Genomic DNA, 27,456 nt, shown 5'->3' on the forward strand with positions numbered 1-27,456 from the left:
TATTTCACTGTACATTTCATTTAAGTATTTTCACTTCATGCACTTTATCCCTTTCACACATGTTCAAATATCTGACCAGAGAACAAACACTAAATAGTCCAGGATGGGAGCTACAGTGTCATTGACGCTATTTTTTGAATTTCTCGACGAAACTTGATTTAGTTGCATTTTATTTTTCCGATCGCTGAATTTTTTGCTTTTGCCCTCAATAAAATGGCGATCTTACGGTGTTTGCATACGCAGAATCAGGGTCTAATATTGGCCCATTTTAATCGGTTAGCGTCTCTTAAATTGTACACCCCAAATACCAGTCAGGTTGTTGTAATTTATACCAAATTTTGGCGAATATAAACTATGAAAATTCCAGTAAACTGCAAAAATAACACAGAACAGACGCGAACGGGCGTAGAGTCTCCACTGAAATCGTGCAGTGAACGTTATCGATCGATATCCTTTTGTCCGAAATTGATACATTGTTGTCTCGCTCACTCGCGTGTAGTCCCCCGTTCACAATGGCGCCAAACTACGCCGAGGTGCGCCAAAATGTGCTGAAACGTACGTAAAAGTATCACCAAAACTGAAAAAAAATTTTGTCGATTTAATTTCAGTACAGGAAACCAACGGATACCTTGATGTTAAAGTGTATAAGTCAATATATGGGTTATTGTGGAAATGTTTATGACGTGACCTCAACACACGAGCGCCCGGCACAAGCGGCGCCCAAACAGATTTTCGATCGATAATCTATTGAAAATAAATTGATACAATGTTCGCCGTTGTCAATAGCGACCGGCTGAGAGCGCTGTTCGATAGAAATTATGCTTCGCGGAATACCGTACACTGAGGCATACTTTTGGGCCGTAGTGGAGGCAATTAGAAACTTGATGAATATCAAAATTGCTTTACAAAGAAACTCCATGAATTTCAAATATAACATGAGAAACTGGTATAACTTCGTTTTCAATGTCCCTTACCTGAACGAATACAGTGAAAATAATCACAGCAAGAGTTGTCGTGACAAACATTCTTTTCAGCGGCAGTTGATCTTCATTCAAGAGAATGACCAATGAGAAAGACACGGCGCCACGTAATCCACCGTACCCCTACGAACAAAAAAACAACAACACTCACTTGGGTTAGACTGTACGCGTATTTTTCACTGAAAAAAATTTGCAAGTATGAACTCTTTAACGAAATACAAACTATTGCTTTTCTCAATTATGTCTAACATCAAGCTGACTGTGGCCGGCAGCTTTTGTATATCATCCTTGCTGAATTTGAACAACAATAAAATTCATAATATGGTACTCCGCACCTTGAAAGTGCAATACTTAAACATTTGCTCAAACTTCCTCATTGAAACTTTACCTAACATTTACCGATATTTGAAATTCAAAATGGCTGCCATCGTCGCGCTAACTCTACAATGAAAATAAATTTTTTGATAGTTGAAAAACTAAGATGGTCAACATTTTTCCTTCTCAAAGAGCTTCAAAATGAGCCCCCACAATCAATATTAGATCAGAAAAGAATTGTAAAAATTTGAGAGCCAGACGTGCATTATATGTTAAAATGACGCAGCAAAGCTTGATTAATAACTGAATTAACTCACTGAAACTGCAAGATTTACCAGTTCAGTATCAGGTTTTAGAAAGTTCAACTTATTATCCGACAGACACAATACCCCTTTTTGTATTCTCTTTGGTTAATTTATCAAAATAAAGAATATCTTTAAAATGAATCTGCACTCTGAATTAGGTGTGTCAATGTCATACTTTGCTTTTATCACTAGCACATCCATTATAAAGGCAACCAAGATGCTTTTAAAACATCTGCTAATTGACTGATTTGTACACACTATAAGTGGATTTTGAGTTAATAGGTGGTTGATGCGTTAACCAATAAGTCATTTTTCTACACACTGACCAGTTTTGCTGAGTATTCTTTTATAAAGTCAACCTGCTGACAGTGTCCAAAGATTAGTCAGCTCAATCATAGACCCTTCGGAAAACAAGGGTCTATGGTTCAATTTACAGGTGGACATGGAGGAACTTGATGCTGACAAAAGCCAAGCGTAGGTTTGACTCATGGGGAATACAATCCAAACAGAGAAAGAGTTAAAAGGTACCGGTACTGCATTGGACTTTTTACTGAATTTCAAAATAGCTTGGAATTACAGCATGCTTGGGTGATTAGAAAAATGTTTCCCCGCGATAGAAAATAACGCCAACTGCATCCATGGCAAATGTTCACCTTTGGTAAATTTTGCAACAATTTAACCCAATACAACGTCCACTGTCCTTACTCACAGAATTCGTTCAGTGTAGAAAATACCAAATGCTATACCAACCCGTACACACTGCACTAAAAACCTACCATTAGCATTATATGCAGTTTCATGGATGAGAAATGTGATAAAGGCAATAAGAATGTTCTAGCAGTCAGTGAACAGGTGAGTTTCTCATCGGGAGCACAGCAACGCTGACGATGTTGACTGTGACACAGTGAACGTCGTATTGGGTTAAATTGTTGCAAAATTTATCGAAGGAGAACATTTGTAATGAGTGCAGGTGGCGTCTTTTTCTATCACCAGAAAAGTTTTTCTTACCACCAAACCAAGTTGTAATTCCAAGAAATTAACTCTAACGAGAAGAAAGGGCAGTGGAGGTAAATTTAGATGTTTAATCAACTCTCCTTGAGATATATAATAACACTGAATATGGTCTAAACCAATTTCTACATATGGTTTATCCTGATTCTAGTACTTTGCGAATCAATTTTTATTTGTCAGGAAACTAGAGATTTCTCAAACTTTAGGCACGAAGCTCCCTAATTGGGCACCGTCCTGTACATCTGGACACTGCTGTTCAACTATCAGGACACCTGCATGAACAGATAAAATGGAGTCAACCTATAGATTCAACACACTTAATGCCCCTTGGGCTAGTAGCTGTCCAACCTAGCACTGATGTAAAATATTCGATGAGAATATGCAGTACTTTGCAAGAAACTATGCCTGTTGACCTTTTTGCATAGTAAATTTGATACACAGTCATCTCTTTCTGTTTACTGTGATTGATAGTGTATTTCATGAAAACAGTTAAATGAGAAGTTTAATATCAGAAGAGTATAAAGACTAAAACAGAAATGGAGAGAGTATTCATTGAGCTGGTTTACAATGTGAAGCGGCTAGACTGTGTATTTCTCACTGCATGTTCGTGTTCAATAAATGCTTACAAGGCATTTGTGTTCAAAATAGTATCAGAGCAAGACTTGGGGTCCACTTTCAGATAGCATATAATATTTCAGAACAGCAAATTGTTAACAATTGCACTGTTCACTCAACAATATTTTATGATTCTTGATCATCATTGAAATTTATATTTATCAGATTGTCTGCGGAATTAAAGGTAAAATGCACCTCGGGGACAGACATTAAAACTCTTCAATTTTTATGATTCTATTTTGATCTACCACTTGTGGGGGCTCATTTTAAAGCTTTTGGAGTAAAGAAGCTTTCACCACCTTAGTTTTCAAAAAATTTGATTTTTCCTCCATAAATTTTCCCCATAGAGTTAGTACGAGAATAGCTGCCAATTTGAATCCCTGATATCAGCAAGTGTCAGGTTATTTGTTTCTAGTGTACCAAACTTTGCACCGTTACCCCTGGTTTTTATTCTTGACTTCTTATTAGTATAATGGTTGAAAGTTTCATTTCAAAAAGTCACAGCAAAAGATGAACTGTTTCACTTTCGAGGCACGTACTAGTACTTTAAACAAAAGTCATAGATTTAAAACCCTAATATGTTATGATCATGTTTACAAGTTGGCATTATTTTACAGAAATATGGTGACTCATATGTTGCTGACTTTTCCGGCACTCAAACCATATGGTGGGTGTTTTTGTTAACATAAGCAAAGTTGCAGGTCTTTTCTTTGAAATTCTATATAAGTTGGAAAGCAATTCCTTCATGTTCGTTACAGGAGACAGCCATGAAAGAGATGTGGTAGAATTCAATGACTCGGTGAAAACTATCGATAAAATTGCAATTAAAAGTTACAGTATGTGTAGCTTAACTCAGTGGACTTGTTTGTGTCTCATTCTGTGATGTAATCATGGAGCAAACTTGTCTTGGGAATGGTCAGTTCCCGAAAACAGAGATTTGATGAACAAAGTAAAGTCAGTAAGCTGCAATGCAGTTTCATGAGGCTTCAACTATATATTTTATGACTATTAAAGAAATAACAGCTGAAGCTTTTCATCATTACAAATGTAAGAGAGAGGTATTTTAGGATGGCTGATAAGCAAGGTGCAAAATCTGAGAAATATGAAAAATATTTAAAAACCCAATAACTCTATCTTTTAGCATTATTTTTATGATTTTACCTTTAAACTAAAATAAGTTTGTGAGAATGTACTTATTCATGTGCGAATACACTTATTATTAACTCCCCTCTGTTACTTTATGTGAAATTTTGAACAAGATAAATATAAAACTGTTATTTAATGTGTGCCTATTCATTTAACCACAGCGCCATGTAAAATAGCAAAAGCCATGGATTTGGCTGTGAAAAGGTAAATTTAAATATTTGAGTAACTCTCCTTGATATATATACCAGTAATTACTCTGAATATGGTCTAAACCAATTTTGACATGCTTTATCCTGATCCACAAACATCAAGTTCTTCCTGAAAATCAAGTTTTACCTGTCAAGATACTAGAGATTGCTAAAATTTTATGCACGCAGCTCACTAATTGGGCACCCTCTAGTACATCTGGACACTGCTGTTCAACTATCAGGACACCTGCATGAATAGTTACAATTGAGTCAACCTATAGATTCAACATACTTGTTGCCCCTTGGGCTAGTAGCTGTCCAACCTAGCACTCATGTAAAATATTCGATGAGAATACGCAGTACTTTGCAAGACACTATGCCTGTTGACCTTTTAGCATAGTAAAGTTGATACATGGTCAACTCTCCTTCTGGTTACTGTGATCAATAGTGTATTTCATGAAAACACTTAAGGTAGCGGTAAAGGCTAGAGCGTCAGTTATAAACTTCAATAAAACTATTAAAACATAAAAGTAGTCAACATTCTCTGTGGAATAAAAAAAACTAGACATTTGGGCACAAAGGCATTGCAGAGTTATAGCCCGTTGAAACTTCTGAAAAACTGACCAAATAAGAGGAAGTTGGGGAGTCCTTAGTGTATTAACTATGGTAGAGGTCCCCTAGCTTTTAAAAAAATGTTTGAAAAGGGAAAGTAATTTTTTACTGTTTTTCAGGGAAGTTTGACAAGGCAGTGCTTGCATTCAGAATGCGTGACTGCTATTATAAATGCATTTTTAGATTCTTTGAGTGTCAAAGAGGTGTCAAAACTGAGATTAACCAAAAAGACTGCTCTGTGACTTCAAAAGAGGGGTGCAAATATGGCTTGTTTTTAACATTTTTGAGAGAATAACAGTTTTCCTACATAATTTTATACCAATTTAATCAAACCTTTGAAATGAGATATGGACATGGAATTTTTACAGCCTATTAACAAGGTTACAGATAAGATTTGTACGGCACAATTTTCCTGTATTTGAAGTACTTTTTGAAAAATCACATTTTGAAATTTGAAAGAATTTTTAATAATTTTTTGATATGTAAACCCATGTAAAATCATAAAAACAAATTTTATTTACAAATCCTGCCGTACAAATCTTACAATTAATAGTGTCAACATATTTATAACTAATTTGGTAATATTAATTTATTATTAAATTCAAAGATGTAAAAAAATATGAAAAATTAAATTTTAATATTGATTGGTGTCATATTTCAAAATCATGGCTACAAATATACAATTTTTATATTCTTTGGAGAAAGTATTAACTAAGGGAGTTATCCTGAAAATTTGAACTAAATATCTTGATTCTAACACTTGAAACTTGACATTAACTCTGAGAAAAGAATTGGTGCAAAAATAGCTTTTACCGCTACCTTAAACGAGGAGTTTAACATCAGAAGAGTATAAAGACTAAAACAGAAATGGAGAGAGTATTCATTGAGCTAGTTTACAAAGTGAAGCGGCTAGACTGCGTATTTCTCATTGCATGTTCGTGTTCAATAAATGCTTACAAGTTTGTGTTCAAAATAGTATCAGAGCAAGACTTGGGGTCCACTTTCAGATAGCATATAATATTTCAGAACAGCAAATTGATAACAATTGCACTGTTCACTCAACAATATTTTATGATTCTTGATCATCATTGAAATTTATTTTTATCAGATTGTCTGCGGAATTAAAGGTAAAATGCACCTCGGGGACAGACATTAAAACTCTTCAATTTTTATGATTCTATTTTGATCTACCACTTGTGGGGGCTCATTTTAAAGCTTTTGGAGTTAAAAAAGCTTTCACCACCTTAGTTTTTCAAAATTTTATTTTCCCCTATACTTTTCCCCATGGAATTAATTCGAGAATAGCTGCCAATTTGAATCCCTGATATCAGCAAGTGTCAGGTTATTTGTTTCTAGTGTACCAAACTTTGCACCGTTACCCCTGGTTTTTATTCTTGACTTCTTATTAGTATAATGGTTGAAAGTCCCATTTCCAAAAGTCTGAGCAAAAGATGAACTGTTTCACTTTCGAGGCACGTACTAGTACTTTAAACAAAAGTCATAGATTTAAAACCCTAATATGTTATGATCATGTTTACATGTTGGCATTATTTTACAGAAATATGGTGACTCACATGATGCTGACTTTTCCGGCACTCAAACCATATGGTGGGTGTTTTTGTTAACATAAGCAAAGTTGCAGGTCTTTTCTTTGAAATTCTATATAAGTAGGAGAGCAATTCTTTCATGTTTGTTACAGAAGAGAGCCGTAAAAGAGATATGGTAGAATTTCATGACTGGATGAAAACTATTGGTGCAATTGCAATTAAAAGTTGCAATATGCATAGCTTAAAGGTCTAGTGAAACACCCATGGTAAAAATTGACAGAAATACTCTTGATGGTCTATTGAACAGTTATATTCATTTCTGTTATCATTTAGCGCGTGTGAATATTAAATATGGCCAAGGAAAAATGCAATGTGGGCATGTCCCAAACTCTGTCCAGTTGACTTTTTCACCTTTCTGATGTTTGCCCAACGCCGTCTCTTTTAACGAGAAGTAAGTATTTCACACCATCGTCAGCTCCCCATGCGGAGTACATGTAACCTCTAGGGTGTCGACTTACATAATTAGTATCATACTGGAAGTTCATGTTAACACTCGCCACACTTGCAAAATGCGAGTAAATCTTGAATGTGCCAAAAATGATATTAAAACGATTCACAACGCGTGCGAATGAAAATTTTGATATGAAATTTTGGTTTCACCAGCCAAATTAAGCTACAAGTTTTGCCGATTGATTGAAGCAAGCCACACTTCCTGGTTGAAACCGAGGCAATGCCCGTCAGAGGGCTTTTTGCCACAGTCACTTGTTGATGGCCACTGCTGTGTGGTATGCATACCGCACAGCAGTGGTCATGTATCGAATCACAAGTGACTGTGGTAGTAACACATTCGATGTGTTCGCGTTGCATATCCATGGAGGCATTATAGGCAAAATCTTCCCGGGGTAGAAGTCCACAATGGGTTTAAATCAAGACAAGTTCCCGCATTTGACAAAGCTGATGACGCTTGCAGCATACTCTTTGGGTCGAACAGTATTCTCCAATGCAAATAGCCCAAGCGGGAGAGTCCACTGGGGAGAAACAGAAGCCTAGCATGTGTAGGTTGCACTGATCACACACAGGGCTTTATACTTCGTGGTGTTAGCAGATATGGGGCAGAGATAAGGCGGTGTGGGACCGCTGTTCGATGTAAATGAACAGCGTTGTGACGTCAAAGCGCACCAACCAAGACCCCGCTGAGAGCGTGGCCTAAGTGCAGCAAAATGACCCTGACAGAAACCGTACATAGAAATATCAAAAAAATTAACACTTGCGCGTACTTTTATATTGCAATTCTGTTGCAAGTGTAACAATATTGCCCCCTGAAAGCTATTTAGTCTGCAGAACCGGGTTGATTTCACCAGACCTTTAAATCAGTGAACTTGTTTGTGTCTCATGTGATATAATCATGAAGCAAAATTGTCTTGGGAATGGTCAGTTCCCAAAAACATAGATTTGATGAACAAAGCAAAGTCAGTAAGCAGCAATTCAGTTTCATGAGGATTCAACTATATATTTTATGACTATTAAAGAAATAACAGCTGAAGCTTTTCATCATTACAAATGTTAGAGAGGAGGTATTTTAGGATGGCTGATAAGCAAGGTACAAGTTCTGAGAAAATATGAAAAATATTTAAATAACTGTATCTTTTAGCATTATTTTTATGATTTTACTTTCAAATTAAAATAAGTTTGTGAGAATGTACTTATTTAGATGTGTGAATACACTTATTATTAACTCCCCTCTGGGACTTTATGTGCAATTTTGAGCAAGATAAAGATTAAACTGTGATTTAATGTGTGCCCATCACTCATTTAACCACAGCGCCACGTGAAAAAGCAAAAGCCATGAATTTGGCAGTGAAAAGGTAAATTTAAATATTTGAGTAACTCTCCTTGATATATATACCAGTAATTACACTGAATATGGTCTAAACCAATTTTGACATATGGTTTATCTGCAAATATCTAGTACTTCCTGCAAATCAAGTTTTACTTCTCAGGAAAGGAGATTGCTCAAATTTATGCAAGCAGCTCCCTAATAGGCCAAACCCGGAATTCGAATCGACCACGGTACAAACAAAGCCATGTGCGCGAGCGCGCATAGACGTACGTGTATTTCCATACACGTTAGTACACATGTGGGTATATTTGTACCGGCATCACGTGATTATTTGGGCGTACTGACTCTGTAGAACGCATCGCGTCTTTTTTATTCCGGAGTAGAACCATTGGGCACCCTCTTGTACACTGCTGTTCAACTATCAGGACACCTGCATGAATAGTTACAATTGAGTCAACCTATAGATTCAACACACTTGTTGCCCCTTGGGCTAGTAGCTGTCCAACCTAGCACTGGTGTAAAATATTCAATGAGAATACGCAGTACTTTGCAAGACACTATGCCTGTTGACCTTTTAGCATAGTAAAGTTGATACATGGTCAACTCTCCTTCTGGTTACTGTGATCAATAGTGTATTTCATGAAAACAGTTAAACGAGGAGTTTAATATCAGAAGAGTATAAAGACTAAAACAGAAATGGAGAGAGTATTCATTGAGCTAGTTTACAATGTGAAGCGGCTAGACTGTGTATTTCTCATTGCATGTTCGTGTTCAATAAATGCTTACAAGGCACTTGTGTTCAAAATAGTATCAGAGCAAGACTTGGGGTCCACTTTCAGATAGCATATAATATTTCAGAACAGCATGTTGATAACAATTGCACTATCACTAAACTATATTTATGATTCTTGATCATCATTGAAATTTATTTTTATCAGATTGTCTGCGGTATTAAGGTAAAATGCACCTTTAGGACAGACATTTAAACTCTTATATTTTTATGATTCTGTTTTACACTTGTGGGGGCTCATTTTAAAGCTTTTGGAGTAAAAAAGCTTTCACCACCTTAGTTTTCAAAAAATTTGATTTTTCCCTCATAAATTTTCCCCATAGAGTTAGTACGAGAATAGCTGCCAATTTGAATCCCTGATATTGGCAAGTGTCGGGTTATTTGTTTCTAGTGTACCAAACTTTGCACCGTTACCGTCCCTGATTTTTATTCTTGACATCTTATTAGTATAATGGTTGAAAGTCTCATTTCCAAAAGTCACAGCAAAAGATGAACTGTTACACTTTCGAGGCATGTACTAGTACTTTAAACAAAAGTCATAGATTTGAAACCCTAATATGTTATGTTTACATGTGGGCATTATTTTACAGAAATACGGTGACTCATATGATGCTGACTTTTCCGGCACTCAAACCATATGGTGGGTGTTTTTGTTAACATAAGCAAAGTTGCAGGTCTTTTCTTTGAAATTCTATATAAGTTGGAAAGCAATTCCTTCATGTTTGTTACAGGAGACAGCCATGAAAGAGATGTGGTAGAATTTAATGACTCGGTGAAAACTATCGATAAAATTGCAATTAAAAGTTACAGTATGTGTAGCTTAAATCAGTGGACTTGTTTGTGTCTCATTCTGTGATGTAATCATGGAGCAAAATTGTCTTGGGAATGGTCAGTTCCCGAAAACATAGATTTGATGAACAAAGCAAAGTCAGTAAGCTGCAATTCAGTTTCATAAGGCTTCAACCATAGATTTTATAACTGTTAAAGAAATAACAGCTGAAGCTTTTCATCATTACAAATGTTAGAGAAGAGGTATTTTAGGATGGCTGATAAGCAGGTTACAAGTTCTGAGAAAATAGAAAAAGTAATTAAAGTTCCAATAACTCTATCTTTTAGCATTATTTTTATGATTTTACTTTCAAACAAAATAAGTTTGTGAGAATGTACTAATTTAGATGTGTACCAGTATGTATAAACTTATCATTAACTACCCTCTGGGACTTAATGTGCAATTTTGAACAAGATAAAGATTAAACTGCGATTTAATGTGTGCCTATTCATTCAATCACAGCGCCATGTGAAAAAGCAAAAATTGTAGATACTGCATATCTGCACTGAAATCTTCACAAAAACTGGACAGAGTAGTCCAATATAATGCATACTTGTTTCCAACCAGATTTGCGTGTAGCATCAACTAACTTGTTTCCTGTTGATTGTTTTGACATCAAATGTCTAGACAAGCTCATGTTATCATTTATAAAAGAGTTCTTGAGTTGACTTTTATTAGACCCACCAGATAGTGAAAACTATAAATGCTGGCAGTTTGAATGATGTTCAGGTCAATCGTTTGGCGGTCCAAAACCATGGTTGTAATTTACACAACCCCATGGAATGAAAAAGACTAGAACTTTTCTAGAATACCTGTCGCACACACGCATCTAGCAATCAAAAGCACTATGTGATTTGTGTGTTTGAGGCAGTAAATGAAGATAGATATGCAAAGACAGAGACCTCAAAATGTCATTTATTGCCCGTGGAGACTAGTTTCGAGAGCAATAAATGAAATTAAGGGCTGTACAATATAAATTTTATGACTTGATCTATATCATAGACTGCCGCACAGGATAATTAACTTGAATGCAACTCAGTACAACATTTGCTTTAGAAAGACCATATTTTCACTATTTCCATTGTACCAGTATATTTTTGTTCAACACCCAAGAATATTCAATCTGTATTTGATTAGGATTCCAGCATTGGGTACTATGTATCTTTTACTATTTGATCAGCCGGCTTGATTTAGCATTGTAAGGAGAGGGTATGTTTAAAACCGAAGAATACGCAATCTGTATTGGATTACGATTCCAGCATTTGGTACGATGTTCTTTTACTATTTGATCAGTCGGTTTGATTTAGCAATGTTAGGAAAGGGTATTTTGAAATTTCAATGCGTATATTGTTCCGTAGTGGACAGCTGATTGCAACTTGTAGTCTGGTTGATGCAACAACATATCAAATAATGTAACAGAATGAAAACAGTTCCTGTGTCGTGTATTGTAAGTTTTTACAATCCAGGCACTGATGGTCAGAATTGATTCAAATATACTTCAATCTGATTCATAGTCTCCAAAATCACAGGCAATTGAGCCATTAAGTTTGGCTGCTGAGCATGTGAGAATTTTGTTCAGAGAATGAATGAAAAAATCCTGTGTTAGCAGTGTGTTTGATGAGCTTTTGCAACCGTCATGTCACGGTAAAATTGAGGTAACTTGAACATAATTAAATACCTGGTTCTCATTCTTTGCCTCCAGCAAGTGCAGGGACACAGCCATTGTCCTTGCAAATTAATTGCGAAATGACACTGTAATACATCAACCACACTGCGCCATATTTCAAAGCTTTCTTATCAATCAACAGGATGTTGTTGGTTTTAGCCCAGAGCCATACTCATATTGCTCTGATCAAACTTGACTAACAACCTTCATATCAAGCGCTGTCATTGCAAACATACATTGAAAACAGTCGCTGTCATAATTATATCAAACCACGCTTTAATAACATCACCCGGAACTGAAATGAATTACGCTTTGTGTACCAATTACCACAAAAGAAACACTTTAATAGTAGCACTAATTTGGTGTGCTGAACCAATTTCATGAATTTGCTGAATAAAATAATGGTCATGAAAATGTCACATAAGAGTTGAGTCCCTTTTTCCATCAACAAATCAGTAAAATTATTGTCCCTTAAGAATGTTCCAACTCAAAAATAGTGAAATGGATTTTTTATTACTGAATAACTTTGTGGCTTGCTCAATTGAGCGTTATTACAGTATACGTAAATGTGGCATGAATGGTTGTAAATGGGTTGTAAACATAATTATTCATAATAATTGTTGTAACAGTTTATCTAGATCACATATGAACTGTCAATAACCGCTGTAAAAATTTTATTGTGCGAGCTGCATTGACAAATTGCATACTGAAGCCATAAACATCACAGGCCACGGTGGGTATTCACAACAGTTAGAAGCAATGGGCAATTATTGCACAAGCCATTAGGTGAGTGCTACATGGAGCGAACTGTGACAAATCAAGTGTATACACACCTATGGATGGGGGTCATTGCTATTATATTATTTTTGTTCCTGGAATAAAAATCTTTTTTCTCTGTAGTTTTAGCACCTAAAAGGGGAGAAAGCAGTAGCTAGAAATTGAGTGACTGTCATTGAACAGACATTCAGTGATGGAGACTATGAATTATTGATGAAAGGGGTAATAATGTGTGTATTCGGCAGAGGATGCGGCACGCAACATGATTATTGAGAACCTGTGTATGGTAAAAAGCGTGCATTTATCTACATGAACCATTTTGCTCTGTGGAGTCTTCTCAATGTTGAAGGGGGCAAGTTGGTTAGCAGTTTTATCTCTGAACAAATTGATTAATGGACAAAATTTCCAAAGAAAGACAATGAAGTATCTCACACCATGTAAATGGTTGATGCAAAGAAGCCCTATGCTGAGAACAGAGATTGAGAACTGCCACTGTAGGATTAAAATTGAAAATGTTATTTTTCCCAATCTAGTCAACACAGGGATGGCGGCCATTTTATACTTCACCTATAGGTAAATGTAACCCGAGTAGGTAATTTTTCTCTCGTACCAAACTTTGTGAGGTGACCCCAAACTTTTATTCTTGATTTAGTAAAAGAATGGCTGCATGAGGTTCATTTAGAAAAGTTTGAGCAAAAAGTTCAAGTTTTTCACTTTTGAGGCACGTGCTACGTTCAAGAACTCATTGAAAAACAAAATTAGCGGAAAAAGCTAACTGAAAGCAACGAATCAGGTACCCAAAAGGGAAATAGTCACTTAGCTGTCGATCCTGAGCGGAATAAGGCAGCCACGGTGACGAAAAAAACTTGTGGGAGCCGTATGGAGCTGTCATAGACAGTCGTGCAAGAATTATAACTGAGTAACTTAGGGAGTCCAGTGACCTACGTCACAGGAAGTGTAGGCAGGAAGTTCAAGTTTTTAATCTTGCATAAATGGAGCCCCCCAAGGATTATTTCCCGATAGTAGCTGGGTGAGTATTTCAAATAAGCAGAATAGGTAATTTTTCTCTCATACCAAACTTTGTGAGGTGACCCCTAACTTTTATTCTTGATTTAGTAAAAGAATGGCTGCATGAGGTTCATTTAGAAAAGTTTGAGCAAAAAGTTCAAGTTTTTCACTTTTGAGGCACGTGCTACTTTAAAGGGGCATTAGGTTTTGATAACATTTTCATATTTCTCATTCTTTAAAACAAGTACACTTGTTATTATCGTGTGTTGAAATACTTTTTTACTTTATTTCATACGCAAAAATACTTTGCATTTCAATATATGAAATATACATGATAAACCTTACCAACACATTGCACAGTGCAAAAAAATGCAATATCATTATTGTTGACGAACAACTTCTGGTCAAGACTAGGACTCAGTTGTTGACATTTAAAGGTATACTGTCACCTGTTCCAATTTTGCCACAGTTACCATGGAAAGAGAAAATCTAACAAATCACAGATTTTAAGCTGGTGGCTGCTTTTTAAAAACAGCGCCCTCACATTGGCATTTTGAATACCAAGGAACGCCCCTTTGACCATATATGGGCATATTTAGATTACAGGTGACTGTATACCTTTACGGTAATACAAGGATACAGGCAGTGCTGACAAATCGATCAGTATAAACTTTTTCATGTGTTATTTTTTGGGGTAGAACAAAAAGTGTTATTTCATATGAGAGGAACACTTATAAAAGTTACGGCTAATGGAGCTTTAAAGTTAGCCCTATATGTATGTACTGGTGATTGTGTACTAATGGTGTGCAGGAAGCTCTGATATACATGCAAATGCTTACATAGCTAATGAGGTAAACTGTTAATTTTTTCAGATGGAATGGGTGAAGCTTGGTACAATCAAAGTGTAGAGTGTGTAAGTAAGTTTATTCTATATTTATGGTAGAATGCACCTAAGGTATATATATTTGGACTCTTAAACTTTTTACAATATTGTTTTGACCTACCAGTTGTGGGGGCTCATTTTGAAGCTTATGAGGTACGCACAATTTTCACTGGATTGCTTTTGTGAAAATTAGAAATTTTATTTTCCCTCACACAGGTGATACAGGGATGGCAGCCATTTTGAATTTCAAATATCAGTAAATATTGGGTAATTTGTTTCTCTGGTACCAAAATTGGCACAGTGATCCCCAAATTTAATCTTAATTTTGACAGGGAATGGTTGAAAGTTTGCTTGAGGAAACTTGAGTAAAACTATGTCACTCTTTCGATTCAGAGGCACAACTACCTTACACAGTGCTGTAAAGGACATAATTCTATAATTATGCAAGACTGGCACGACTGTCTGGCTGCATTTAGCAATCTTGTATTTGTTTTTTATATTTTTTTTATTACTCGGCACTCATACTTGTCAGGTACAGATGCAGACAAATATCTGTACATTCAATTCGTATGGAGTTTGACACATATTTACTTAATAATCAAACAGATAGAATATGCTCCTTCTGTGACACAAATAACATTGAAGATGAATACCACTTTTGTCCATGGTACAATGAGTATAGAATCAAATATCTGCCTCATGATTTTTACACTATTTTGTCCATTGCGAAGTTAATTGTCTTATTCCAATAAAAAAACATGTCGTATGCAATCTTTCAAAGTTTATTTTTCATTCAACTATAAAACTCAATCTGATCTGGCTGTTATATGGCTTCCAAAATGATATTGTACGCAAATACATTACCTTCTGAGATGTAACTGTTATATTTTTGTTATATGTGTATATTTGTGCATACTGCGTATTGTATGAAATAATATGACGTTATTCCCAAAATACCGGGATTTATGTCTGAGTATATCGTGCAATGGAGGCATTGTTCAAGATGGGTAGCGTCGAGGACAATACTGAAGCGTACGATGTACGAGGACATACATGTAAATCCTGGTATTTTTGGAATAACCTTATATTATACACCTTTTTAGTCCAACTTTACAAGAAAAATGTCGAAATTAAAGCGTCTTTTGGACAGGCTTTTGGATACCCATCATGCACTGTACTGAGCGATCGCGAGCAGACTTGGAACGCATTGAGCGCGTCAGCAGAGCACACAGAATAAAATTTCAACCCGCGCTCAAGAGCACATGGTAGAAATTGTACATCAGCATAATTTCACTCGAATTCAAAAGTTTTGGACTGACCATGATTTAATTTGTACTGAATGCTAAGAAATATATATTTTTGTAAAATTTAGAACATTTTCTCTTGTTTTTCCCCGTGTTGACGGAAAGATGTTTTGAGGTCAAAGGTCAAATAGTGTTCAATAACACCTAAAGTTATTGTACTCCGCGTCAAAGTTATTGGACTCAACGTCTTATGATACTGAAACTTACTGTACGATGAAACTCCATAGGTTACAGACGCAGGCGTATAATAAAAGTATTTATTTATGATGATTATTATTAAATACACAATGCAATTTTGCAATGTAACATCTGCCTACCATAATGAACTGCTCTTCCCAGTTAATCTTCCGTTGATATTTGTATCTGTTCACCAGGAAAGTCAGGCATATCACGACTGTAGAAAGAACAAAGGCACTGATATAAGTCATGGAATTAACATCTCATGGTGAACATATGAGCATATGGTATTTGACAGATACCAAAGATCATAATCAACTATATCCACCATAGGCTCATCTTCTTTTTCATCTCAATTTCAATATTTGCAATCTGACTATCTCTGCCATCATTGATGAAAATCATGTTGGACCACTGCAAAGCTGCGATGGGGTTGATAGTAGTTAGCTACTATCAACATATGACGATATAAAAGGAGTTCATAAATTACGATTAGACTGCACTCTTGTTGGAAATAAATTCCTGACTTGACATTTTGCAGGACAAATCACATAATCTGAGTGAACCTAAAAACGCCCATAAAAATGATATAAACTTCTCACTGTACAATGCAACATAACACTTGCTAGCTGGTGAAAAATGAAATTTCATTGTGCTCCAAAAATTACTGACTTAAAATGCATTTCTTCATCCGATTTCTACGATAGGAGACTTTATCAGCATACAGCATCTCCCTGTACATATCGAGTCTTGTTACTCAAACAGAATTTTTTCTACACATTCTATCAAGAAAATCAATTTCCTGACATGATAAAAGTAATATCTTCATACATGTATGAAACAAACAACATAATTTATTGCCATTTCATGCAAATAATTCTGTCCATTCAGTTTCAGATTTGGTTTTACTCAAACAAGATTACCCGAGATGGAAAGACACTCTTTTTCATGTGCAATGAGAGACAGTTTTACAAACACACTTCATATAGGAATAGCAGAGTTGCTATGGTTTCAAACTTTTGTTTGTTCCATGAACACTAAAGATCATTGAAGCAGCAGCAGACTTATTCCTGTATTTGACAGGTGCTCTTGAAAAACTAGTTGGATATCACAGCTGTCAAAATGTGAATGCTGAACACACTGAAAGTGCCGATGATCAAATGTTTAACTGAAAATTTCAGATGTAACCTTTTTCCACTCACAAAAGATAATGTATGATAGTCTCGTTGACATGTAGAATGACACTGGGCACCTTCTGTGACCCTGCTCTCAGGCACAGTTACTGTTTAGTATGTCCCCAACACCTTGATTGTATAACTCTTGGCATATCATGGAAACTTATGCAAAAAAACCCAGTTTACTGAGGCAATGGTAACTATCCAGTGAATTTTACAATTTTTAGCTCGTATGTTCACAGACATGAGCTAATGTCGGAGCAATGTCTGTCTGTTGGCATGATATCTCAAGAACGGCTCATCGGATCAGAATCAAATCGGGTAAATAGATTCAGTTTGCAAAATTTAGGTAAGAACTAGGTTTTGGAGAGTGTGGCTTGCTTATTGATGCTTATTTGCATAATTAATAATTGTACAAAAAATGGATTGGCATCAGCTTCACACAATTCGAGAAGATTAACTAAAATTGTTGACCTCACCAGGATATTTGTGAAAGAAACTTGGGGATGTTAATTGTTAATTTGCATTTTTAATGAACTTTCTTAATTAGGAATGTATATGAATTGACTAAATCAAAGTTTATAAAACTTGCTATGTACATTGGAGACACCATGACACAACATTATTGAAAGTCATTTAACATTTTTACTACAGCTAATTACCTGTACTAATTTCCATACTTGACAAATTTTCTTAATTGGGGACATAAGACTGAAAGGACTCTACAAAAGTTTATGAAACTTACTATATATATTGTTGAGACAATTATATCATATTAGTGAAAGATATTTTGCATTTTTATGTCAGCTAATTTGTAATTTGCATATCTAATGAGATTTCACAGTTTGGCATATAAAGATTGACAGAATTGACCAAAGGCAATTACACTTGCTATAGGTACAGTGGTGGTACAATGACAGCAGTCGAAGAAATTTAGTATTTTTATTTCAGCCAATTACACATTTGTATATTTTATGACCTTTGGAATTATCTCTTGTGAACATTGTTCATGATGTTTTTCATAAGTTGCAGCAAAAGTTTAAATTTAGACACAACTGCAATAAATACTGAAACACATGAGCATTTTAATTTGTATATCTTGTTACTGATTGGCAAATCCTATTTTTATTAATCATCTGAAAATATCACATAACAATACTTTGCCTTCTGGGTAAATCAGTCAAGTTAATTGATTACTGCAATTAGACTGCTTGGTCTGTGATTACTGCGAGTATGTGGACAACATCAGACCAGCTTCCAAAATGACCTGCATGAAAATTATTTCTGGTTCAGCATGTTGCAGAGGATTGAGAATAAAATTAATCACATTCTCACTCAAGTGTACGATTTATTTGAGGAAACACATGTCAAAGGTGGTGACTGCATCCCTCCCATGATGTTCTTTATTAACTCTGAGGATCTGCCGAAATCAACATACATGGAGCATTGACTCTCTACTGGGATCACAAGTTCTAAAATTTGTTGTGATTTATTTCCTCTGTTACTTAATACACTTGGCTTATCACTCCCGTGGCTTATATGTCAAGGACGTGCTGGTACGTTATCTCTCAGCTGGCATAAATTTTGCAAGTTCTGCGTCAAGAAGGCAAAATAATCGCATGAAACTTGACGAGGTTGCCTTTATGACTCTTTATCTGACACCATTTCAATTTATGAGGCTCTATCAGTTTGTGGTATCAGCTGAGGAAGAAATAAGACTGCTCTGTGATAAAAGTTTAGCCATAAAATGTTCAAAAACGCGTATGTGTACTCGTTAAGATAGTGATCGTTGCACTTAACCAACACACTTTTGTTCCGATTAATTTCTCATCAAAGCTGGTATGACAGCCAATTCATGCTATATATTTTTTTGGACAGCAGTGATTTTGAAGTTTCATATGGTACTGATAGTTTACTTGAAGGATAAAGAGGCTCATATTTTGGGTAGAAAGCTTCAATTTTTGTGTTTATGATAAAAATGAATTAAAGTAAAAAACTTGAGACTACAGCTGGGCCTTGAAATTTAATATCACATTTAAAACTTTGCCAAAGTACTAACGTTTACCCATAGCTCAGGCTCATTTGTCACAAAAAACATTTTCTTTGACCAAACCGGTGAAAATTCCCCAACAAATCTGAATTGTGTCATCCCTGGACACCTTAATATAAAAGCAATCATACAAGGAGATTCTAAGAACTTATATGATTCCTGGAATTTTTTGACCAAATTTAGACAGCGAAAAATTGCCTGAAAAATACAGTTTTGCAGATTTTTCAACAATTCAGATATAAAAGAGATATATCCCAACAGACCTTCATATCAAACCAATCTGATAAGCAGCTCCAGAGAAGACTTTTGACCAACAACAAAAAAATTTCCCCCAAAATACAAATATGCATATATCACTATACTTTAAGCAAACCTGACTTAGGTCACCCCTGGCAGCCTGCATAGCAAATTTCATACCAATCGGACACGCAATTTAAGAGAAAACAATTTTTTTGACCAAAATCAGGAAAATTTATCCAAAAAATACAAATATGCAAATTCCTGCATGATTTGGACAAATCTGACTATGGATACCCTAGCAACCTACATGTACATAAAAATTTCAAAGCAATCTTAATAAAAGTGGTTTCAGAGAAGAAAAGTCTTTGACCAAAAACATGACAAATTGTCCAAAAATTACAAATAAGCAAATTTTACTACAATCTGAACAAAACTGACTAACGTCAACCCTTGCAAGCTGCACACCAAATTTCAGACTGATCAGGCGAGCAGATTTTAGAGCTGAAGCTCAATGGAATGCAAAGTGGACATATGATAGACGATGGATGATGGGTGACAGACAATGATAGACAACCACCCAATTGATAAGCTCTGTGTCACTGACAGCAAAGCCAAAAAGCCGGTGTTGGGTCTGTGGGAGAGGAGAAAGGGTAAAAAGTATTCACTTCACACTGCTTTACCATCAAATATTGGTATGACCCGTTTGTTTCTCATGGGAAAGTCAGACCTGTGTACTGTGAAACAGGGATGGAACAGTACGAGAAAGGGAAAGTAGTGGGGACTTACCAATATACCTGAAGACGAAACAGAAGATCAGTGTGAAGATGACAAACCAGGTGTTCCAGATGTGTTCCTGGGAAACTAAGACGTGCCCGAGGAAGAAGAATATTACTGATTCTGTTGTGGATCTGTTGAAGAAGATGAAAATAATGTTGACTTGAAATCACTATGTCTTGATTGATTATTGGTTGACAGAAATTATTCTCTGGGTTAGCACCAAGAGCCCAGAACATGTAATTTTCTTTAGAAATATTCAAAGTGGGGTGTACCGTATTTTTCTAGGTAAGCGCCAAGAGTGCAGAAAATATAATTTTCTTTAGAAATATTCAAAGTGGGGTGGACGATTACCTGAACCAAACCCCGACATGTTCAGAAGAGTCGACAGCAGTAGAATACTTGCAAGTATACTTGCAATCAAAATCTGATTAGATATGATTTGAAATTTTGACAATTTCTTTAGGGAAAAAAATGAAAACGAGAGAAAGGTAATTTCTGTGAATATTGAAAATTCCCACGTTGACAAAGTTGTTTTATTACAATTTGCAATCTGTATACCGTGTGGATGAACTCAACAATGTGTAAAGAAATGACTCAGAGAATCAATGTTTACGAAAGAAAGATGAAGCTTTTTGTTTCAACATCACAAGGAACACCTTATCAAAAGTGTTAGCTGAAGTACATGTATTTCATTAGAAAAAGAGGCATTGAGTGATCAGCCATTATTACAGTGTCACATACTGTGATGAACTTTTAAGTGTTAAGTGAAGCTAAAACAAACTGCTTTTTAAAGCAACAAAAAATGAAGAATAAAAGAGACTCACACTCAATTTATAAATTTGTTTTTATTTCCCATTTCCCCTGAAAAACACATGAGAAACTGGGATGGGTACGTGCCCAAATACTCCGGATACCCATATTTGAAACTTTCATCAAAAGTTGGGACAGGCCATAGCCCAAGCATTGGCACTAACGCAAAGAAACGCAGTAGAGGGATGAATGAATAAATAAATAATAAAATAAATAAATAAATTTACACTATTCAAACAGTCAAAAACCAGATGTGATTGATTCTCCCAAGCCTGGCGATAATATTTGTAAACATAATTCTGCACCAATTACATCGGTACATATATGATTATAAGGAAACATTTTATCCATGAAAATTTATGAGAGTGATGGAGTAACTATGACAGCATATGCTACTATCAATACTCTGTGTTTCCCCGCAACTTGATGATTAGAATCTGACTTTAAAACTAAGCCATGAAAATAAATATGTCACTGGGTTAAGTTTACGCTGATGGCCATTTGAAATGCACATTCATCATCCCTTGGCTCTCCAGAGCATTGCCCTGACTAACATGTTTACACACTTTACTTAGTACATGACATGAATAATTGCAAAATGAAAAAATTTTAGATGATTTTTGTTGAAATCGTCTGATAAAATTTGAATAATTGCATCTCCAATTAAGATAAGGTAAAAGTGGAATGTATGAAGCCCTATTTATCCATATTTTTAAAAAATGTTACAGCTTCTAGAAATTTTTTCAATTTAATTACATTCAAGGTTGGACATGAGAATTGTTATGGAGCCTTACACAGAAATATGGAGTCACCAACGTACTTACAAAATGACACAATCCCTCTACAGTTTCAAACAGTAAAATGTCTGAGTTGTGCAAATCAAGTTTTGTTTGCATCATTTAATGAGTCTTTTGTGAGTCAGATTTAGCATCAAAGGGTCATTAACTGTAACTTTTCACGATTGTTTTTAACCATCTTTGTTTGTTTTAATTCTAACGATACTTTTTTGTTCTACACCAAACAGCAAGTTGAGACACAAATTGTTTAGCTTGTTAAACTCAGGCCGTACTATCTGTATAGATTGCATGAGTTTTGTTTACAAGTGAATTCTGGTTTGGAACAGTGCTTACTACACAGTTAGATGCTGAATAGCAGGTGTTTCAACATCATGTGCTTTGGGAGTGAGATAAATACTTGCAATTGACATACAAAACAAAAATAGTGAAAAAATCATAAATTGAAAGTTAATTACCACTAATGGCCATTAAACCCTTTCACCACCATGGTTTTGTCAAAATCCATTGTTATCAATCATGATTGTAGACTTGTTTACTGGGAATTAGGGGTGGACAGGTCAATCCTATTTGACAATGTATGACAGTTTTGCAATCCTCACTATCACTGCCCACTTTATTGTATTTTACAAGCTGCTTTTCTGTAACAGTGGCTACTATCAAATCTGGGTTTGGTTAAAAGCAAGCACAGTTGAATTGACAGACCAGCATGACCAGCTGATCTATCATCTGTGAAGGTTGATGACACAGCTAATCATGGGATCCCCTTCAGCAGCTGTCATTTCTGTCATTCTGTTACAAATGATCTGTTTTCAAAAGTGATTCCACACCCAAAATCAAACAGAAATTTCTACTTAAAAAACATTGCCTGTTATGTGTCTATAACACCAGATGTTATTGCCGACAACCAAAATTTTTGTCACAATAAAACATATTCATCAACAATAACATTGAATATTGTATGTATTGCATGTTGGCAGGCTAATTAATACTCAGTATTTCACCACTCAGTGGGGAAAAGAATAAGAGAACTTTTATTTGTTTTATAGAACTAAAATAATGAAAATATTGGAAAGTTGTACAGGCAATATTGCCCTTTTTATGTTGAGAGTGGGGAAAAAAATATTATACTTACGCAAGCATTTTCATGAAGTACTTGACAGTTGTGTTGGATTTGTGGGAGATGTTTGCAAAGCTGTAATTCGCCTGCATCAAACCACACGCTATTATCCTACATACATGTAGTTTAAAAGGAAACAGAATTTTATAAGTGATAAGCATAGTCAATATTTTTGGATATGCTGTATACTGTACCAGTACTGTACTGTACCTTGGCTTTGTCTTAGTGTTGGATAGAGCCCATGCATTATGAGCATGTCAACATTTTTTTAAAGAAATTAGGTGACACAATTTTTTGTCATTCAAGGCCTGATACCTGTTACTATTGATGATTTTTTCACTATTTTTGTTTCAATGTGAACTGCAATTACTTGTTCTACTCCAAAAAGCATGTTGAGGTATGAGGTAATGAGGATTCATCTTGTCAACTCAGTCTGTACATGTGTAAATTGCATTCAATTGTTATTGTTAACAAGTGAATTCCAGTCTGGACTAGAATTCAAATGTAAACAACAACGGTGCATCTTACACATACAGACACTTTGTTGACAAGCTAAATAGTTGGCCTTTCAATATGCGCAGGGGAGTAGGAGAAGAACTTACTATTGACATATAATACAAAAATAGTGAAAAATATCCTTAAAAGTTACAGTATTGACCTTTTTAAATGAAGGAGTATCAATGCTCATGAACTGAGAACATTTAGTATTGGAAACAGCAACCAAAATCTGTGAATGGTTAGTTGATTTTTCCAGAGTCAAGCTGAACATAAATACACTGAACTGGGTTAGCATCAATTTTACCCATCAAAATTGCAACTTCTTGCAAATGATGTTTTAATGTTTCATAAATGCGAAAATTATCCTGACTCTTTGTCATCACAGTTGTAAGACAACAAATGCCATAAATAAGTACTTTTTTCTAGGACCATTGTAGTTTAGTATGAAAATTGGCAAGCCACTTGTATAATTATGCGTGGATTTGTGGGTTTATAATACAAGAGAAAAACAAGAAACGGATACATACATTGGCAAAATTTCCAGTCGGTGTAATGTGAGAAAAATGTCATATTCACACTCGGATGAAGAATTGCAATGAATGTTTAGGGTTGAAATGGCATCCCTGGTTTGATACTGTGAACTTCAAGGCATGTTTGCAGCTGTCATGATTAAATTTTACCATCTCTTTAATGAACCATGAAGTCAACGATCCAAACATTCCTTTTGGGTATCAAAGTTTACAATCCCTATATAGCATGAATAACCTTGACTTTGAACTGACTGTTTGACACTGTATGATGAGGGTCATGAATGCAAAGCTCTTTAGCAAGGGCCGTATATACTTACGCAATAATTCCTGAAAATTCAAACAATTCTGCAAGCAGGTAGGAAAGATACGCAACGCCAATAATGGCAAGTGGTTCAACGACTGAAAATAGAAAATGCAGTTGATTGGTACAAGTCTGAAACACTGTTAACAAAGAGATCTTGACAGTGTGTAAAATTCTCCCCAAAACTGTTGATTTGTTATCATCCCACTTGTGAGAAATGAAACAATCCCATTTTGTCTGCTCATCATGACCTTATGTGAAATTTTCTGTCCTGAGGTAAGATTTGCCCATTTCTATGACAGATACAAATTATTTAGTCAGGGTGCACAATGTGTTCTAATGTAGTGAAGGAATATTACGTGCTTGGGCAAGCCTTTAACATAATTGGTCCTTAAATTTTATGAGTTGGCCGTGTTTTTTATTTATTGTACAGCATCTTTTATTGCTGTGTAATTTGTAGAATGGCAAATATAGTTGTGAGTCTGGATTAATTTGATAATTTGAATGATAAGGCTGTATGTTTGACTCCTGTGTCTCCATTCCATGTATGAATTGTATTGTAATATATATATTTCAAGATCCCCTGAAGTATACCGCTCGATACTGAAGCAGAGCTTGTACTAGTAATTTTTACAAGGATAACGGTTTACATTCCCACTACAAATTTGTATAGTATAATCAGCAAAGCTAGTTACACTAGCCTGATAGTTGATGATAGCCTTTAGTTTAATGCTTTTGACACTTGTTACAATTCTAATTGAAGATTGCATATTTTAGGCTGATAAGTGATAATATTATGGTATGTTTATGGCTGTTTCTGTCAATGCTTGCACAACAGGAACTTGTCTGTGTGTTTGTAGGTGGAAACTGATTCATTACTGTTGTTGTTCTTACCAACATGAATGAATTTGTTTCCAAGCTCAATGCTGGATATCGCAACATGTTTTTGGGAAACAACAGAATTTGATAAAATTAAAAATCGAACAAAGTTACTAAAGAACAAATTTGATCAAAATATATACTCAATGGGCTGTTATAGCAGCAAAATACTGCATAAAATGTGTATTCAGAGATTTATGCTTTGTATTTGATCAGACAACATGCTTGTGTGAGCAGTGTAACTGCATGGTCCCAGTAGCCAGTAAATTCAGGGACGGTTCTTGTCACACTGTGTGAATTAACTTAGTGTACCCACTGGTACAACATCTGTGAATGTATGAAGGTTATTATATAGAGCTTATACTGTGCTTTGAAATCAAAAAAGCCAATCCGTCTCAAATCATTGGACACAAACATTTTTCTGATTCCCGTAATTGTCATAAAAAAGAGTCAATACTGTTTGATAGAGTCAACTGTATATTTATGACTGATGTGTTGCATAGCCAAATAACTACATCACTGTAGAGCTCACAACATCATAACTCAGGTGAGTGGCTTACTGCCCACACTGTACAGTACACATCGTAAATTGATTCAATTTCCTGTTCTTCTGTCAATCACATTAAACGCTATACCAATCCGGGAAACGTCAACACTAGCTGAGCCTTGTGTGATTTTATTACAAAGTAGATTTTCTTGTTCCTGGGAGACTGAGATGACAGTTTTTGATTCAACAGACTGAAGTACGTGATCCACACAGGGTGTATCAATCGACTTGCCTGGCAAATAAGTCTAAGTTTTTCCTCTGTCTATATTTGCCTGTTAGCCATTCTGCCAAATGGTTCTACTCCGGAATAAAAAGGACGCGATGCGTTCTACAGACTCAGTACGCCCAAATAATCACGTGATGCCGGTACAAACAAACCCACATGTGTACTAGCGCATATGGAAATACACGTACGTCTATGCGCGTTTGCGCACATGGCTTTGTTTGTACCGTGGTCGATTCGAATTCCGGGTTTGGCCTATTGGGACTAAAATTGATTAGCCAGAACTAGCCATCCAAATTTACATGTATGCGGCATTCGGTGATTTTGGCCAACTGACAGCAACATGTGGTGACGTTCAGAACAGAAGTACCGGTAATATACCCAGGCAAATCCTATCAGCTGCTACAGTACTGTAGCGAAAAATGGCGAGACAAGTAAACAACATTTAAGGAACAAACTGTTTTTTTTATTAACATTCACAACAAACTTTATATCCTGAATGCTTCACGATGATGTGTCTTCACTGTCAGAGGCTGTTTGCGGTGTGTTCATGGCAAGTGGATGTCCTGCGGTTTTCTCATGTTTCATGAAATTGTCCTTCTTTGGAATGTTTGATCGCCTACCAGATGTAAATATGTTGTCCTGTCTGGCTGCCTGACACTTCTTACAGAAAAACTGATTCTTCTCATTGTCAAACATTAGCTGTGGAAATTCAACAAAATATCTCCTAATGCAGTTTCCTCAGTTTTTCATAACTAACTGGTCTTACCCGGCAACTCAGTGGATGAGCTGTGCAATTTTCTTTTCTGTTGACTTGCACTCGGACAAGACGTATCTGCTTGTTGTCGCCACAGTTACTTGTGAATCGATACATGACGGCCACTGTGTGATATGCATTACAGAAGTAGGAAGTTGGGAGTCTGGTACCTCAGTCTGTGCTTTCAACAGTCTGAGGTGATGCATATAGCATATCAGTTGACAGTTATGACACCTCAACCTGAGATTCAACAGGCTGAGGTGATAGAGACAGTTTACTAATTGACGGGTCTGGCACCTCGGTCTGTGATTTCAACAGGCTGAGGTGATAGAGACAGTTTATTAGTCGATGGATCTGGCACCTGCAAGTTTGTGATTTCAATAGGATGAGGTGATGCATACAGTTTATCAGTTAATGTGTCTGACACCTCGGTCTGTGATTTCAACAGTCTGACGTGATGTATGTAGTATTTCATTTGACAGGTATGACACCTCTGCCAGTGATTTCAAAGGGCTGAGGTGATACAGTGTTTTTGTTAAGGCCGGTACCCCGGTAAATGTTACCGGGGTTCCCCAGTCATTTTACCGGCGTTCCCCTTGGTATATCAATGCAATCAGATTGGGGGCAGCAGCAATGTTACCGGGGTTCCCAAATCATTTACCGATATTCCCAAACCTTAGCAAAAACACTGTGATAGATACAGTTTATTAGTCGACAGGTCTGGCACCTCTGTCTGTGATTTCCACACGTTGAGGTGATAGA

The 27,456-nt window shown here is 35.9% G+C and overlaps 1 protein-coding gene across 4 annotated transcripts in view; it reads right to left on the reverse strand.

The window, feature by feature from the left end:
• LOC139118885 (Na(+)/H(+) exchanger beta-like) overlaps positions 1 to 27,456 on the reverse strand; it is a 125,992-nt gene that overhangs the window by 30,154 nt on the left and 68,382 nt on the right. For all 4 annotated transcript variants that reach the window (XM_070682441.1, XM_070682442.1, XM_070682439.1 and 1 more), the window contains exons 10-14: positions 24,305 to 24,386; positions 22,975 to 23,070; positions 20,245 to 20,366; positions 16,134 to 16,210; positions 975 to 1,103 (exon numbers count right to left, since the gene is read on the reverse strand). In XM_070682441.1, the coding sequence (XP_070538542.1) occupies positions 975 to 1,103; positions 16,134 to 16,210; positions 20,245 to 20,366; positions 22,975 to 23,070; positions 24,305 to 24,386 (506 nt within the window). The remainder of the gene's footprint in view (positions 1 to 974; positions 1,104 to 16,133; positions 16,211 to 20,244; positions 20,367 to 22,974; positions 23,071 to 24,304; positions 24,387 to 27,456) is intronic.

The sequence above is a fragment of the Ptychodera flava genome, chromosome 19 (genome assembly GCF_041260155.1).
Source record: "Ptychodera flava strain L36383 chromosome 19, AS_Pfla_20210202, whole genome shotgun sequence".
NCBI classification, from domain to species: domain Eukaryota; kingdom Metazoa; phylum Hemichordata; class Enteropneusta; family Ptychoderidae; genus Ptychodera; species Ptychodera flava.